Genomic DNA, 14,770 nt, shown 5'->3' with positions numbered 1-14,770 from the left:
TTCCATGAGTTGTGGGAAACATCGCATTAGTAAGACAAATTCTTTGGGGCGTCATCACTTACGAGTTACGATTTTGTTTTTCGTTTTTTATTTTTGTGGTGTTTTGATTTTTGAAGATAATTATTTTTTCCTGATTTTTAGCTATAATCAATTTTAGTTACTTCCATAGTTCCATTTATACTGTGGCACCTAACTTGTTTTTCCAATAGTATGTTATGGTACCGTTTGTGATAAAGAGGATATATATATATATATATGATTTCTTTGGTTTTTCAGTGGACTTTTCAAAGTTTCTTGAGGAAGGGGTTTGGATTTTTAACTATAATAAATTTTAGTTACTTTCTTTAAATACCTCACTTTGAAAAAAATCATTTGAAATATGGAATTATAGATGCATTTGATTTGAGTGTGACTTGTCTATGTGATAGTATATGGACATCCATACACATATGTCCATCTTGCCAAAGACAAACATTTTGTTAGTAGGTGGAGCAAATATGCTAGTTATATATTGAATCTGATTCTAATCCTATCGTGCAACCCTATCGTGATTTTATTTAGTGCCATTGACCATACAGTCCTTTGGAACCTCCTAACCCAGTGTTTTCAGACCGTGCCTGACCTGAGATAAAAGTTTTACATTCAGGATAAACTGACAACCCGGTTATCAAATTGGGTTGGGTACGCTGTATAGACTCGAACTTTAGTTTATTGGAAAATGAAATGACTCTAAGACCACCTAAGCCACTAATAAAATTGTGAAAATGTATGTACTAAGTGAATTATATAATATTTTCAACTTAAATATTGATCCACTGGTTAAACCAATAATCTAATGGTCAAACCAGTGACCCAATTCCGTTGCCGGGTCAGTATCCAAGCTGGGTCTGATAACTATGCTCTGGTCACTTCCTCTGCTATGCTCAGTTTCTAGTTTACTTTTGTCCGCTGAAATTTTCAACATTTTTCATCAGCTCAGGCTCACTCAAACAATTTCAACCCGTGGGCCTTCCCATGGACCAAAACTTCGAGCTGGGCTTTACAGTCGTTGAAATATCTACCGAAATTCCGCCATGAAAACGAGAGAGTGAAGTGTGAAGTTGAAGAGTCGAGCACGATTATAAACCGATCTCGCTACTTTTGGCAATCCAAGTTTTCCGGAAAAGTCGGATCAAATAGAATGGCAAAAACAATCAGAGAAGGAGCTCTCACTTACATTTACATTCTTTTATACATCTTTCTATCCAGCGGTCAGATTTTCTTTAATAAGGTCAGTCACAGCTGATACAAATCTAATTCGTATACATTTATATGTATGATTAATTTGATTGACATTTTTTGTTACGTGGATGCATGCAGTGGGTGTTATCATCAAAGCAAATCAACTTCCCATACCCACTTGGGTTGACTCTACTACACATGGTGTTTTCATCTGTATTGTGTTTTTTGTTAACTAAAGTTTTCAAGGTACATTTTTTTATATATTGTTTGGACATACTAGTTTTTGTTTATAGGATTCTGCTTAACTTGATTGTGTTATTACAGATTATGAAGGTTGAAGAGGGAATGACTTTAGATATGTAAGCATCAAACAAATCCTTCTTCATTATTAGAATGTAGTTTAAGATAATAAGCACTGGAAATCGGTCGGGGATTAATTGGATATAATGGACCGATTATATAAAATAAGATTTTTATTATCAGATAATTGATATGAAAGGGTAGTTTTATGAATTGAATTCTAATTTTGGTGTACAGATACACTACTTCAGTTATCCCAATTGGTGCAATGTTCGCGATGACGCTGTGGCTGGGGAACACTGCATATATGTATATTTCTGTTGCATTCGCACAAATGTTGAAAGCTATCAGTATGTTTTCTCCAAACTCAACTACCCCTGTATAGCTATGTGCCTATGTTATTACCTTGAATGTAAGTATGTACGTGAGTCAAATCTGTCCATGTAAGTATGTCCAAGTGCCCCTGCGTCAGCTGGGGTAATTGTTACACGGCTAGAGATTGAAGTATCCCAACCTTCACACAGTCTGAAGTGTTCTTCTTACCTGTATACAGCCATTTATTGGGGCAAATGTTCATAATGTAAGCTTCCAAATGTGCAGTGCCTGTAGCGGTCTTTATTCTTGGAGTAGCAGCAGGACTTGAACTTATGAGCTGCAGAATGTTTTTCATAATGTCGTTGATCAGTTTTGGCGTTCTTGTTGCTTCATATGGAGAAGTAAATGTTAACTGGATCGGAGTGGTTTACCAAATGGGAGGTGTTGTTGGAGAGGCGTTGAGGCTAATTTTCATGGAGATATTTGTGAAAAGGAAGGGTCTCAAACTAAATCCTATATCTGTAATGTACTATGTCAGTCCGTGCAGGTATGTGTAGAACTTTCTTTCATAAGTTTGATTTCCAGCTCTTATGTGAAAAGCTGCCTCCATGACAAAATATTGTTTTCTGCAGTGCTCTATGCCTCTTCATCCCATGGATATTTCTAGAGCTGCCAAAGATGAATGCGAATGGGCCATGGAGTTTTCAACCTCTTGTGCTGACCCTCAATTCCCTTTGTACTTTTGCACTGAATCTATCGGTGTTCCTTGTCATCTCACACACAAGTGCATTGACTATTCGTGTCGCGGGAGTTGTCAAGGATTGGGTGGTCGTCCTACTGTCAGCCCTTCTGTTTGCTGACACAAAGCTAACTGTTATAAACCTATTTGGTTATGGAATTGGTAAGTAACTGCAAAAACCCTTTCTAATATTGTCATTCGAAGAGGACGTATGGGTTATCATAACCTCATGCATGTGACTGTTTAACCGTCAACCCCTTCCCCTACACACACAGTCACACACACACACACCCAAAAAAAAATCTACATATATTGTAAAGACATAGAAGACACAATCTCAATCTCATTCTGGTTATTAAGTTTTGTTTTCCTCGTAAATTGCCTCTTAAGTCCTATAGACATAGTACTTGTTTTGCATATCCATATTCTCTTGCTATTTTCAAGTTCACCTCAGCGGGCTTTCCACAATCTCTGAGTACTTGCTTTCAGATTCATAGGAAAAGAGTTACAAATTATAATTTTAATGCATGTTGTAATTTATTAGGGGAAACGGCTTGAAAGAGATCTAGTGTAAACATTCAAACCTCTTTTAAAGTGAAATCTCCCCTTTCCTATAGCGATTGTAGGTGTAGCTGCATACAATAACCACAAGTTGAAAAAGGAAGCTTCTAAAACAAGCTCGGACGAGGTCGAAGAGGCTCAGATGGTACCATTGGTCACATCAACAACTCATCGACAAGCAGATGTATAGAAAAATTGTTCTTTCAAATGGCTTTAGGTATGTAATTTACATAGTAATAACTGGTTTATGATTTTTTAAATGCCTGTTTATCCTCTAACTGACTAAATTATGCTGTGCAGTGTTGTTGTTTAAAAGATGTCCAACTTTAAGGAACAAATCATTTCTGAGCAGAAGCATTACCTGTCTTCTAGATCGCTAACTCAAATTAAAACTGAGCTTGAAGCTGAACCTTCTGAATGGAAAATAATTCATGGGAGGCAGCCGATAAGTTTTTTGGAGCCTAGAGAAGTAAACTTCTGTAAATTCTGGCACTCCTCACATTTGATTCGTGGAATGTTGGTGTACACTGTTAGTATATGATGCTTTGTTGTATATTGATTTTGGAATTCAGTCAGAGTATAGTAGACAAAAGAAAAGCAAAAGATGTGATATTTTTTTTCAAATCTCGGAAATCATTTCAATTGTTGATGCACATGAAAAGAATATATATAATTAACTACTGATTACTATTTCCCTCTAGCAATAATAAGTTTAATCAACAAATTTAACCATTCTCGTTCTAGGGCTACCTTAATGCTTTCTATGATTGCCACAACACTGCCAAGTAATTATCTGCCACACAATGTTTTACCTATAATCAACTTAAAAGTATACTTCGGTTAATTAAGTATAAAAGAAACTAGGTTAATTAAGTGAATGAAGTGACACCATTGTCAAAAGGACTTTCAATGTCGAGATTATTAATTGTATAATAATACTTCAGATGATTATTAATTGTATAATAATACTTCGGATGATGGTCTTCAGTATTATAACCCAAGAACAAGGCATGTTGTCCAAAGCTTTTCACGGGTTGCCGTTCATTATGAGAAAAATCAAGTTTATAAACATATAACGTACAAGTACAGAACATACTTTCTCCTTCTCCCTGTTCTTGATAATCAGCAGCTCGAACAACTTGTAGCAACGCGCCTGAGCATTCCACCAAGTAGTGATTTACGTTTAAGAACCATGAGCAATAGGACATGCGCACTTTACTTGCCTTCGGAGGATCACTCTTGATATCACAAATGTATAACTTCCCATTAACACCAATTCCATACAATTGCTCCTTGAAGTATATAATGTCCATAAAAGATGATACGATGTTTTGTATTGTCGTCCACGTTTTGTCTCCTGGTCTAGCAATTGCTATCATCCCGGAAGGAGTATGGATGGCTACCGCAATGCAATCTTTAGATGGATCCTTAGGATACTTAGAGGTTAAAAGCACTTTACTTACCATATGATCACGAAGTTGAGTTCGATTTATTGTTGGATCCTTAAACGGCCTGGTATCGATTGTGGATTGTGATGGCAGATTCATATGAACTTTGGAGAATAGATTGAAAATATGCATATCAAGTTCCATATCAACCGTAACAACCCAATTACCGGCGGGTCCAACGCACCTATGCTGATGGATCTCGGGTAAATCAAGCTCGTATACTGTCTTATCGAATTCTTCTCCACCTATGGTAAGGCCAAGAAAGGAACAACGACATGTTGATGTAGTCTTTTCTTGGGGTAGCATGAGTAGAGGAAGTTGTGGCAGTGGATAGTTGTAACAAACGCATCTCCATGACTTGCAAACAATTCTAAACTGCAAGTACTGAACAAAAGAATCGAGTCGTTGGCAGACGAGTGACAGGAGTTCTTCTGGGATACAAGACCAATCAGCCATTAGAGTAAAGAATGCGTACGTACAAGAACTAAAATAATCAGAAGACTATGCCCGTAGTTCTTCTTTTATACTGGGTTCAACCTTGTTTGTGTTGGATTAGGAAAGTCGGAGTGAAAAAGGTTATAATGTAAGTTTCCAATTTAAATCAGAAAGCAATTAGAGTACTTACCCAATTACTACATCAAAACGGGCCGGGCATAGTCAGACTTTCCTATGGCTAGACGGCTAGATATCTCGTCTGATTACCTGTAGAAACTAGGATGAGTGAGACTGGCCCAAAGTGGATCCCGATAGAAGGATTTGTACGTTCCAATACCATGAAAACTGTTTCTCTAGACTCTGACCTATGAAGAAACTTTCTTTCTTTGGTAACACACTAGAACGTTGAGTGCATATTTCACTGCTTATTGGGCTCAGTTTATGTTTATGCGCATTTTCTAATTGGGCCATGAGGAAATCGTGCTTTTCCTCTAGCAGCAAAAATGCAAAATGCACTCGTGTGCATTCTTCCTTCACAACCAAATAATGCATGTTCATGGGCAAGAGTGGACACGAGAGGCTCTTCTCCACTGCAATGTGCAATATTTGGTGTGAAAGAAATAACAGACTGCATGATGAAAGATCTAGAAGTGATGATGAAGTTGCTAAACAGATTTGCTGGGAGATTCTCGATGTTTTTGGTATCCAGTTCCAAGACCTAGCTCTTTTTTCTAGGTCTTGTACTGTTTGCAAATTGCAAACCATCTACCTGACTACCTCGAGTCGCAACTAATTACTAATTTAAAACTGTCAATGTCAAAGTACTAGTTAACACCTAATGCAGCTGCAAGCCTGCAACTTAGAGTACAGATAAATTTTTGAATAACATTTTGGTTCTATTGTAAGTTGTATTGTGTCTCTGAACATTTAGGCTTTCCTCTAGGTTAAGTGAAAATCAGGTTCCGTGAAAGATGCTAGGAAATATAGATGCTAGGAAATATATTGGTTTGTTTTCATCCATTAGATGAAGCCAAAATCACTGAGATCACTGTAAAGGATTTTAGTTCAGCCTCATATGCCACAATTTTCAGAGCCGAGGTAAGATTAAATGGGGATTCTCCATATATTTAGTATATCCATGATACTTTCTGGTGCAAGTTTTAGAATATTTTCCGTACATATAGCATAGCATACATGTAAATTATTTTTTCACAATATTTTTGGGAGATGCTGGACACATTCCTGTTGCGACGATATAGAATTTCGTCAATGCATGAATAGGGATTCGATCTGCATGTCCTCAATTAGATGACTAGGGATGTGGTCTGGCAAAAACGGTAAAGCAAAGTTTGCAGCCTTCAAAGATTATATCACTTGTGCTGTTGGCTCAGTGATATAGATACGTGGAAGGTTGCAAATATGTTCCTATGGTGTTTTATCATGAATGATATAATTGGCTAATGTTATTATTAAGTAATGATTATTAGCATTGGTCTTGATGAATGACATTTTTTTTTTTTTTTTTGCATTGGATCGTTCAGATAGGTAGGAGGCTGGTTGGTCTTACAAATTGGATGATTCAGAGAATGGGAATGGTAATAATGGGTTGCTAACTAAATCAGTGGAAACTGATGAAAAGTCAACAAAGAGACAGTGGATTGAATGTTGAGCTTAGGCCGGAACCAATACGAAAATCTGGTCTCTTGGCATTGATTTGAGACATCAGTTTTGTAAGATTTTATCTCTGTTTATTAAAGCAAGCCCCGCCCTCCTTTTCCCAGATCCCAATTTTGACCCGTGGTTATTTGTTGTTAACATAGGATTGAGTTGGGTTTGCTGATGACCTGGGTCTCTGATTATCTGCTATTTAACAATGTTCTTACTTGGAATGATTCTTATCAAATGTTAGAAGCAATATGAAGTAAAACCAAAATCAACAGAAACAAAGATCAGGAAAAAACAGAGGTAAACCTTAAAATAACCGAATCCAAATAACCACAAGAAAACCTTAAAACATGAAAGTCGGAAACATAAGTGTGTAGAGCAGTCAAAAGAGTGTCAAAATCATAATAAGAACATATCACATGACAGCCAAAACTACGATGGGAAAACCCCAACTTGATAATCTGTTTATGCGCATTTTCAAATTGGGCCATGAGGAAATCGGGCGTTTCCTCTAGCATTCTTCCTTGACAAGTCACAACCAAATAATGTTCATGAGCAAGAGTGGACACAAGAGGCTCTTCTCCACTGCAATGTGCCACATTTGGTGTGAGAGAAATAACAGACTGCATGATGAAAGATCTAGAAGTGCTGATGAAGTTGCTAAACAAATTTGCTGGGAGATTCTCGATGTTTTTGGCATCCAGTTCCAAGACCTAGCTTTTTTTTTTCTAGGTCTTGTACTGTTTGCAAATTGCAAACCATCTACCTGACTACCTCGAGTCGCAACTAATTGCTAATTTAAAACTGCCAATGTCAAAGTACTAATTAACACCTAATGTAGCTGCAAGCTTGCAACTTAGAGTACAGATAAATTTTTGAATAACATTTTGGTTGTATTGTAAGTTGTATTGTGTCTCTGAACATTTAGGCTTTCCTCTAGGTTAAGTGAAAATCAGGTTCCGTGAAAGATGCTAGGAAATATATTGGTTTGTTTTCATCCATTAGATGAAGCCAAAGTTGGTTTATTGCTCATTCCTATAGTCAGGCTACAGAGTCGCACCATATTTACTAGCATTACTACTGTCTCCTCCTCAAAAAGCAAGCCCTGCACTGGCTAGACAGACACACAGACCTGCGCAGGTGATGTTCAAACAGAAAATTGGGTATAGGTACACAAACACAAATTTCTTAAGTTAATAGGAAATAACAAACTTTTTTTTCGTTTTTCCTCCATAAAAACTGAAATTTGACATTTGTCTCAAATTTCAGACTGAATTTTACTATTTTGACCTTTTTTATTAGTCCCAACTAAAAACTACCGACAAAAAAAAAAAAAAAAAAAAAAAAACTACGAACTAAATCAGTTACAAAAAGAGTAGTGGGTTAATCAAAATAACTAAAATTCATCCGAAATCTACAAAATTCCAATTAAAAGTGAGATGAATTTCTGGGGAAACCAAAACAATGTGGAAAACATCAACTTCAAAAACGGAAAAAAGGTATGTTGATTACAACTAATTTCAATACAACTTTGTTTGATGTAATTCAAATTGTGAAATTGTGAAAAGACAAATGTGAAGTTTTTTTTTTTAATAAGACAATTGTATTATTTGACAGAGAAGAGGAATGCAATTCTGACTCTGATTTTGAAGAATGTGTTGGAAAAAAAAAAGAAACAAAAGATTAAGGTTGAAGAGCATAGAAAGAAAAGATATGTTAAAAAGGAATGAGAGGCAACAAAAGAAGACAATGACAATCGAGATATTGAAGAACTGAAACTTACTATTGGAAAACTGCAATTCCAAAAGCATGTGTTGATAGAACAACTTAAATTGTGTCACGAGGAAATAATGGAGCTGAAAGACAAACAAGGTGCAATGAGCGATAAAGAAAGTGTAACTGAAAATATGATTGGAATGCGGAAGAAACGACAAGAAATAGACTATATTTATCTAGGCTTTGAGTGTCAAACATGTAGAAAAGAGTATACAAATGACAACCTTGCAAATGCAGAGGGAAAAGGAAAGAAAACTACAATCAAAGTTGATTCATAATCGATGCCGTTGGAGAATCTAACAAAAGACAAGTTGAGAGACGTTGCTACAAGCCCACTATGGAAATTTCTGGATGATGACCAAAAGGTTGTGGTGCAAACTTTCTTCAATCAAGCTTCTAAAAGGTATTCGATAATAGTTTATGGAATAAGAATGGCATACCCTTTTATTATTTCAGCTAGTAATACAATATTATGTAGAAGGTTTTTATTTTTTCTAGGTTGGCTTTATATATTTTAAAGATCTACCTTGCCGTCGCATTTTTTTGTTTGGTTATGATGCTTTAACTGCTTTTGCTTTAGCCGTAATTCTTTCATTTATTTTAGCTTGTGTCGTAAACAAGTCCAAAAAGAAATTAAGAGTAGTAAACAATAGAGAACCGAGAGCCTTAGAGGTATAGCAATTGGCCTAGGTTGGTTGCATATATAGTTAGAAATCTTAAGCAGTATAATAAAGAAGGATAATATGGACAAAGAAAATAAAGAGTACCATGTTCAGTTTCTGCATTGCCATTTTTGGGTTATTGGCTTTGTTTTCCTTTGTTTATAAATAGTTTTCTAACATTATATTGAACAATCATTATGGCAACACAATAGCATGGACAGGAGATGATTTCAACATTAAAGGAATTGTACTTGAAGATCTAATGTTTAATAAATTTTTAAGTAACGAGGTAATGTTTGACAATGCATTATAGTAACACTTCCCATAAAATGATTAGCATTTAATCGCAAAAGCACTAACTATTGTTGACCTATTTTTGTTTTCATGAATCATGTAGATCATTGATCTGGTTCATGTCATATTTGAGAGAAAACAACCAAAATACTGCAAAGAGCAAATTCTTCCATTCAATGTGTAAGGTAAATGTTATCTACCAATCCCACATTTCTTTTTTATCTATGTTATCTTCTTCTTTTCTTTTTTTTTTTTGGGTAAACTAAAATAGCTACATCTTGTTTCTAGACATTTATAACAGATAAGAACCAAAAAAATGTGAGATCCTTTCTAGAAGATGTTTTGGAAGAAGTTGAAGAAGATGTCATGTTCTGTTTCTTTCCGATTAACACACCCAAAACAAAAAGGTCAAGGGACAACTACCATTGGACACTACGAGATTGGACTATGACACTTGGGAGTGGATTTATTTCAATGCGTTGCTGCCGGGGAAAGACCTCAAAAGACAAATACAAAAAAGACGCTAAACTAATGGTTAGTGACCTTATTAAATGCATCTCTACTTGCTTCTTTTGCGTGGTTTAACATTGTAACTAAATACATTATTATGTTTCATTGTGTTAACCTTAAAGCATTGCATTCAAAACTTATCTTCACAATGTCCAAATAGTTTGTTTTTGGCCTCTACTTGCGAATCATGTGACCAAGTCCTTCCTACTTGAAGCCATTAGATAGAGACTCACTTATTTGTTTCTTGTATTATTTAATCTTCTAACTAAATAATTGAATTTACAGAGAGATAAAGTGACTGAGTTGGTGAACAAACGACGCTATAGAGAAGGCAAAAAATTGTTGCCAACAGATTCCCCAATTCAAGTTATGGACTGTCCACAACAATGTTCACCGTAAGAGAATAAACTCAACAACTTTATAATTAAAATATATTTATCCTAATTTGGACTTAATATCAATTTCTTCACAGGGAAGACAATGCATTTTATGTATGCAAGTTCATGCAATGGTCATACAAGGAAAAAAACCAGTTCTTGTTCCAAGAAGGCAACTTTGAAGAAAAAATCCAAAAGACTCGTGCAAAATTTGCCTATAAGATCTTGTCTGACAAGTACAGAAGTTGGCCTTCAAAGTCAAATAAAAGCAATGAGACTTGAAAAGAAGGATGTAGCTGAATTTTTTTTTCTTGTTATCATTTGTGTGTCCAGAGGAATAGGGGATTGGACAGATATATGCACTTGGACAAAATATTTTTCTTAGAATTTCTTCACTTCGTACAGTTTTTTTCTATTTATAGGAATCCGTGGAGTTTACTTTTCAGATTGATCTATATATCTATACCGGATAACTTTTTAATGTTTCACTTGACTGAAATATATGTTGTGATAGGTTATGTTGTGATAGGTGTTTGTAGATAGAGAGAACATATGAAAAATAGAAATGCCCCATCTATGTAATGTGCTCTCTACCCAAATAAGAATGGAAATTCAGGATAGAGCATGGTCGCATGGGTGGAAATGACTAACTTTTCTACTGAGACGCCGATGCTTTTTTGAAACTTCGAACACAATGTTACACTTGTTAAAACCATGGTATCCAAGGGATATGTATTGAGCAAAGATGCATTGACCAAGGCCAAGGCTTTTGATGACTCCTATAAAATTTCCGCGCATTGCTAGGAGCCAAAGCTTATGAGGCAAGCAAAATATGTCGTATTCGTGACGTGAAAAACAGCTTCGGGCAAAGCGATTGCATTTTATAACAGTAGCTACTTTTCTAAAGGAGCTCTTTGGGTGTCCGATGCTCTCACTAGAGCAACCAAAGTTGCTGCTGATTTGGGTATTCACGCTGGAAAAAAGTGATATTTAGAGTTAGATAACAGTTCTTGATGTAGTTCCTGCAACATCCTAGAGTAAACAATAACCCTGAACAATTATCCTACACCCTAAGCATTAACCCCTAAACCCTTAGAAACTCAACCCTAACCCCTAAGCCCCTAAATCAATTAGGCAATGAGAGTGTGAATAAGGGATCATGGAATAATTCTGCAGAGATGTTTGGTCCAACACGCCATACCACATCTCAAAGATTAAAGATTGTTTTAAATTACAAGATAGATTGAGACTCTGTAGAATTATAGCAGTCTCATCAAGTGCTTGTAGCGATCTTTCATGGAGTTGGTTTTCTTCTATTAATTTTCTTCCCATCTTTGAAGCATGCTTAATGAAAATTCTAGCAGACTAGCACAATCATGCCTCAGTACGTGATGCTTTGGAGTTTGGACAAACTGGAATAATACAAATCTTTACAAACAAGTGGTCACAAGTTTTGCTTTGTTTAGGTAGTAGAACACACGTTCATGACACGGGCCCATCAAAAACATAACAAACAACGTCAAAACTGAAAGTCTAAAATATGAAAAGGAAATGAAATTTATAAATAAATAAGAATCACTGGTTCAACAACACAAATCCATACTAAAAAGAAGTATAAAAAGAAAAAAAAACAGTAAAAGAAATGAAAAATTCAGCAAACTATGGTTGTCTCTAGCATCCCGCAGTGCAAGTTGCACGATTATGGTACCCATACAAATTGCAACTACTACACTTACGCAATTTTCTCTCTCTCGCACCCATACTCTCTTTCCTTTTATTCCTCCTTGTAGCGACACAGTTTATGAGGGCCGAGGGTCTGTCGGATAAGGGAGCGGGGAAGAGGACGGGGTGTGGGATGACGGACAGGCTACTTGAGACAGTGGGCATGGAAGCCAAGTATGGAGGCCGAGTACCGAGGACCGATAGTGGAGAACCGCGGCGCGAAAGGCTAGCTGACATGGAATCGAACCATCTGGGCACGTGCCTAGCAGGAGGAAGGGTGAAACCCTAACGTCGTACGAGAACTTAACACATGGCAATCCAGAGACCGAAAGATGAGTGAACAGATGGAGGGCCCAAGAGAGAAGAGGGGGATTATAAATAGAATAGTAGAGGAGGAGAAGAGGTAGGTCACAACATTTGGCGCCGTCTGTGGGGAGAGAAAAGAAAGAGAGAGTAAGAAAAAATAGTGAGATGGCAACAAAAAGAAGAGTGGGGCGACCAAAAAAGACGACAGTCGCCGAGAGGGACGTGGAGTCAACAAGAAGCGAAGGGGAGGAGCGGGATAGGGAAGAGACAATAATGTCTGGAGCGGAGGAAACAAGGTTGTTGCATGAGGAAATATCGAGGTTGAGGGAGGAAAATGAGGGGTTGAGAAGGGAGAGAGAAACAATAGAGGAGTTGGAAAGGGAGGTGTCTAGAGCAGAGAAAGAGGAGGAAGGGGAACGGATGCGGAAGAACAAACGGGGTGGGGCTCACTAAGGAACAAGTCAGGGAAATGATAGCCAGCGATCTGAAGGCTAGCTTGGGACAGACCAAGGGAGCAGGAGGCGCGGCGAGTCAGGTGGTGGCGGGGTTGAATCGCAACCCACTGGCAGATTTGATATGGAAGTCGGAAGTGCCGAAGAGGTTCAATCAGCCAAGGTTTGAGAGGTATGATGGAACGGGAGACCCAGCTGACCACATTCATCATTTCCGGCAGCAGATGCCGTTGTGGCAGGAGTCGCGGTATGACGGACTAAGATGTATGATGATGTCCCGGCAAGCTTAAAAGGGGAGCATCCGATTGGTATTACAGTTACCTTCAAGAGTATTAATAACTTCGGGGAGTTGGAGCAGCGCTCATTGATCACTTCATACACCAAAAGAAGCGTGTGGTGGACATCGCGGCCTTGTTCAACGTAAGGCAGAGGTCTGCGGAATCAGTGAGAGATTTCTTGTGTAGATTCAAGGCGGAGACTTTGAAAGTGGAGAATCTAGATGAAAGGACGGCGGTGATAACTTTCGAGAGAGGGTTGCGCCCGGGAACTAGGGTACATGAATCGGTAGCAAAGAATGAGATAGCAACTCTACAGGACTTGTATCCGAGGGTGGAAAAGTACATCAGGTATGAGGACACCATGCAGAAGGAGGTGAGAAGGCCAGGAAAGGCGGTGTTATCGTTGGATAAAGCGGAGGGGCGTCGGCAATATGAACCCTCTGACAAAGGGGGTAGCGGGTATCGAAGGTATTCATCGCGGCCCGAGAGGGGCCGCGAAGAGGCTAGAAGGGAAGGTCGAGACAAAAAGCCTTACCGCGAGGAAGAGCAAGTGCCACTGAATAAGCCGATTGGTTAAAAATACTACCGTTGATTCAGAATCTGCGGGGGTATGAGGGTCCAACTAACCAAGCCGCTGGAGGTACAAAGGCGACCTTATCAGGCTTATCATCAAATACACAATCACGAGACGGACGGCCGCTATCGTTAAGGTGGTTAATCTGCAGGATGATAGCAAAGGGGATTATTGAAGGAGTTTGTAGCGGAAGGGACAAAGGGGAGCAGCGCCTACCCGGGGAGGATACTAGGAACGATCAACGGATCTTCGGTGGAGAGATATTGAGCCATAATGCACACCGCATGACGATAAGGCGGCGGCAAGCATACAAACAAGTACATGAGACAGGCAGGGCGTGGATAGATTACTGGTCATGAAAAGGAAGGAAGAGCATCACGCTCACCGACGCTGACCCCGAGCCATCGACTCTCGCGATGAGGACGCGTTGGTGGTCACGGTGACTATGGGAAATTACATAGTAAAGAGAGTGTTGGTGGATTGCGGCAGTGCTGTGGATTTACTATTTAGAGGGGCAATGGAAGAAATGAACATAGAAAGGAAGCAACTGAGACCCTCGCCAACAAATTTGTATGGGTTCAACGGGAGCATGACGGAACCCTTGGGGGAGCTCTTGCTCCCAGTGACTGCGGGACCTGTTACGGTGTTTTCAAGGTTTAAGGTGGTGGATGCCGACTCGCAGTACAACGACATCCTGGGGAGGAGATGGATTCACGAGATGAAAGCAGTTCCCTCCACTTACTACCAAGTGATTCGGTTCCCTACCCCGACCGGGGTATACGAGGTCCCATGGGATCAGGTCGGCAAAAAATAGCCACCGAGTAAAGGAAGAGATTGATCCGCTGGTCGAGGAAGAGACCTCGCGGTCCGTGAAGAGGCGGTGCATAGTAATTACGTATTCCGCCCGGGAGGGATCGGCGGAGTTAGTAGAGGCGACGTAAGACCTTGGATGAGATAGAGGTAGTAAACTTGGGGAGAACGGTGAAGAGAAGTTCACATCAGTGGGGTCCAGTTTGTCTGAGGAATGGAAGAGCAAATTAGTACGGTTCTTATCTGCTAACCAAGATGTATTTGCCTGGATGATCGAGGAAGTCTCCGGATTGGACCCGGAGTTCGCATGTCATAAGTTACATAT

At 38.6% G+C, this 14,770-nt stretch overlaps 3 protein-coding genes across 3 annotated transcripts; 2 read left to right on the top strand and 1 right to left on the bottom strand.

Moving 5' to 3' along the window:
• The first annotated feature begins 895 nt into the window (after nt 1-895).
• On the top strand, nt 896-3,760 carry LOC147519222 (Nucleotide/sugar transporter family protein). Its single transcript, XM_086590886.1, has 8 exons — nt 896-1,270; nt 1,360-1,467; nt 1,546-1,580; nt 1,759-1,871; nt 2,122-2,383; nt 2,469-2,737; nt 3,193-3,353; nt 3,437-3,760. Exons 1-7 carry the CDS (start codon nt 1,181-1,183, stop codon nt 3,324-3,326), a joined length of 1,011 nt encoding a protein of 336 aa, XP_086447012.1. The 5' UTR covers nt 896-1,180; the 3' UTR covers nt 3,327-3,353; nt 3,437-3,760.
• Nucleotides 3,761-4,005: 245 nt separating this feature from the next.
• On the bottom strand, nt 4,006-5,040 carry LOC147519221 (putative F-box protein At4g22660). The gene has a single exon (XM_086594087.1). The coding sequence runs from the start codon at nt 5,038-5,040 to the stop codon at nt 4,006-4,008; it is 1,035 nt and encodes a 344-aa protein (XP_086450213.1).
• A 9,040-nt stretch (nt 5,041-14,080) lies between these two features.
• LOC147519220 (uncharacterized) lies at nt 14,081-14,449 on the top strand. The gene has a single exon (XM_086594086.1). The coding sequence runs from the start codon at nt 14,081-14,083 to the stop codon at nt 14,447-14,449; it is 369 nt and encodes a 122-aa protein (XP_086450212.1).
• Nucleotides 14,450-14,770: the final 321 nt, after the last annotated feature.

This window comes from Coptis chinensis, chromosome 2 (assembly GCF_015680905.1).
Source record: "Coptis chinensis isolate HL-2020 chromosome 2, ASM1568090v1, whole genome shotgun sequence".
Taxonomy (NCBI): Eukaryota; Viridiplantae; Streptophyta; class Magnoliopsida; order Ranunculales; family Ranunculaceae; genus Coptis; species Coptis chinensis.
This window is presented reverse-complemented; position numbering and strand designations above follow the sequence as displayed.

Bases quoted from the DNA above. Each gene is read 5' to 3' on its own strand.
- LOC147519221 (XM_086594087.1), bottom strand. From the start codon at position 5,040: ATGGCTGATTGGTCTTGTATCCCAGAAGAACTCCTGTCACTCGTCTGC.
- LOC147519222 (XM_086590886.1), top strand. From the start codon at position 1,181: ATGGCAAAAACAATCAGAGAAGGAGCTCTCACTTACATTTACATTCTT. The intron at 1,872-2,121 runs GTATGTTTTCTC...CCAAATGTGCAG, and splicing joins ACAAATGTTGAAAGCTATCA to TGCCTGTAGCGGTCTTTATT. The intron at 2,384-2,468 runs GTATGTGTAGAA...TGTTTTCTGCAG, and splicing joins TACTATGTCAGTCCGTGCAG to TGCTCTATGCCTCTTCATCC.
- LOC147519220 (XM_086594086.1), top strand. From the start codon at position 14,081: ATGGGAAATTACATAGTAAAGAGAGTGTTGGTGGATTGCGGCAGTGCT.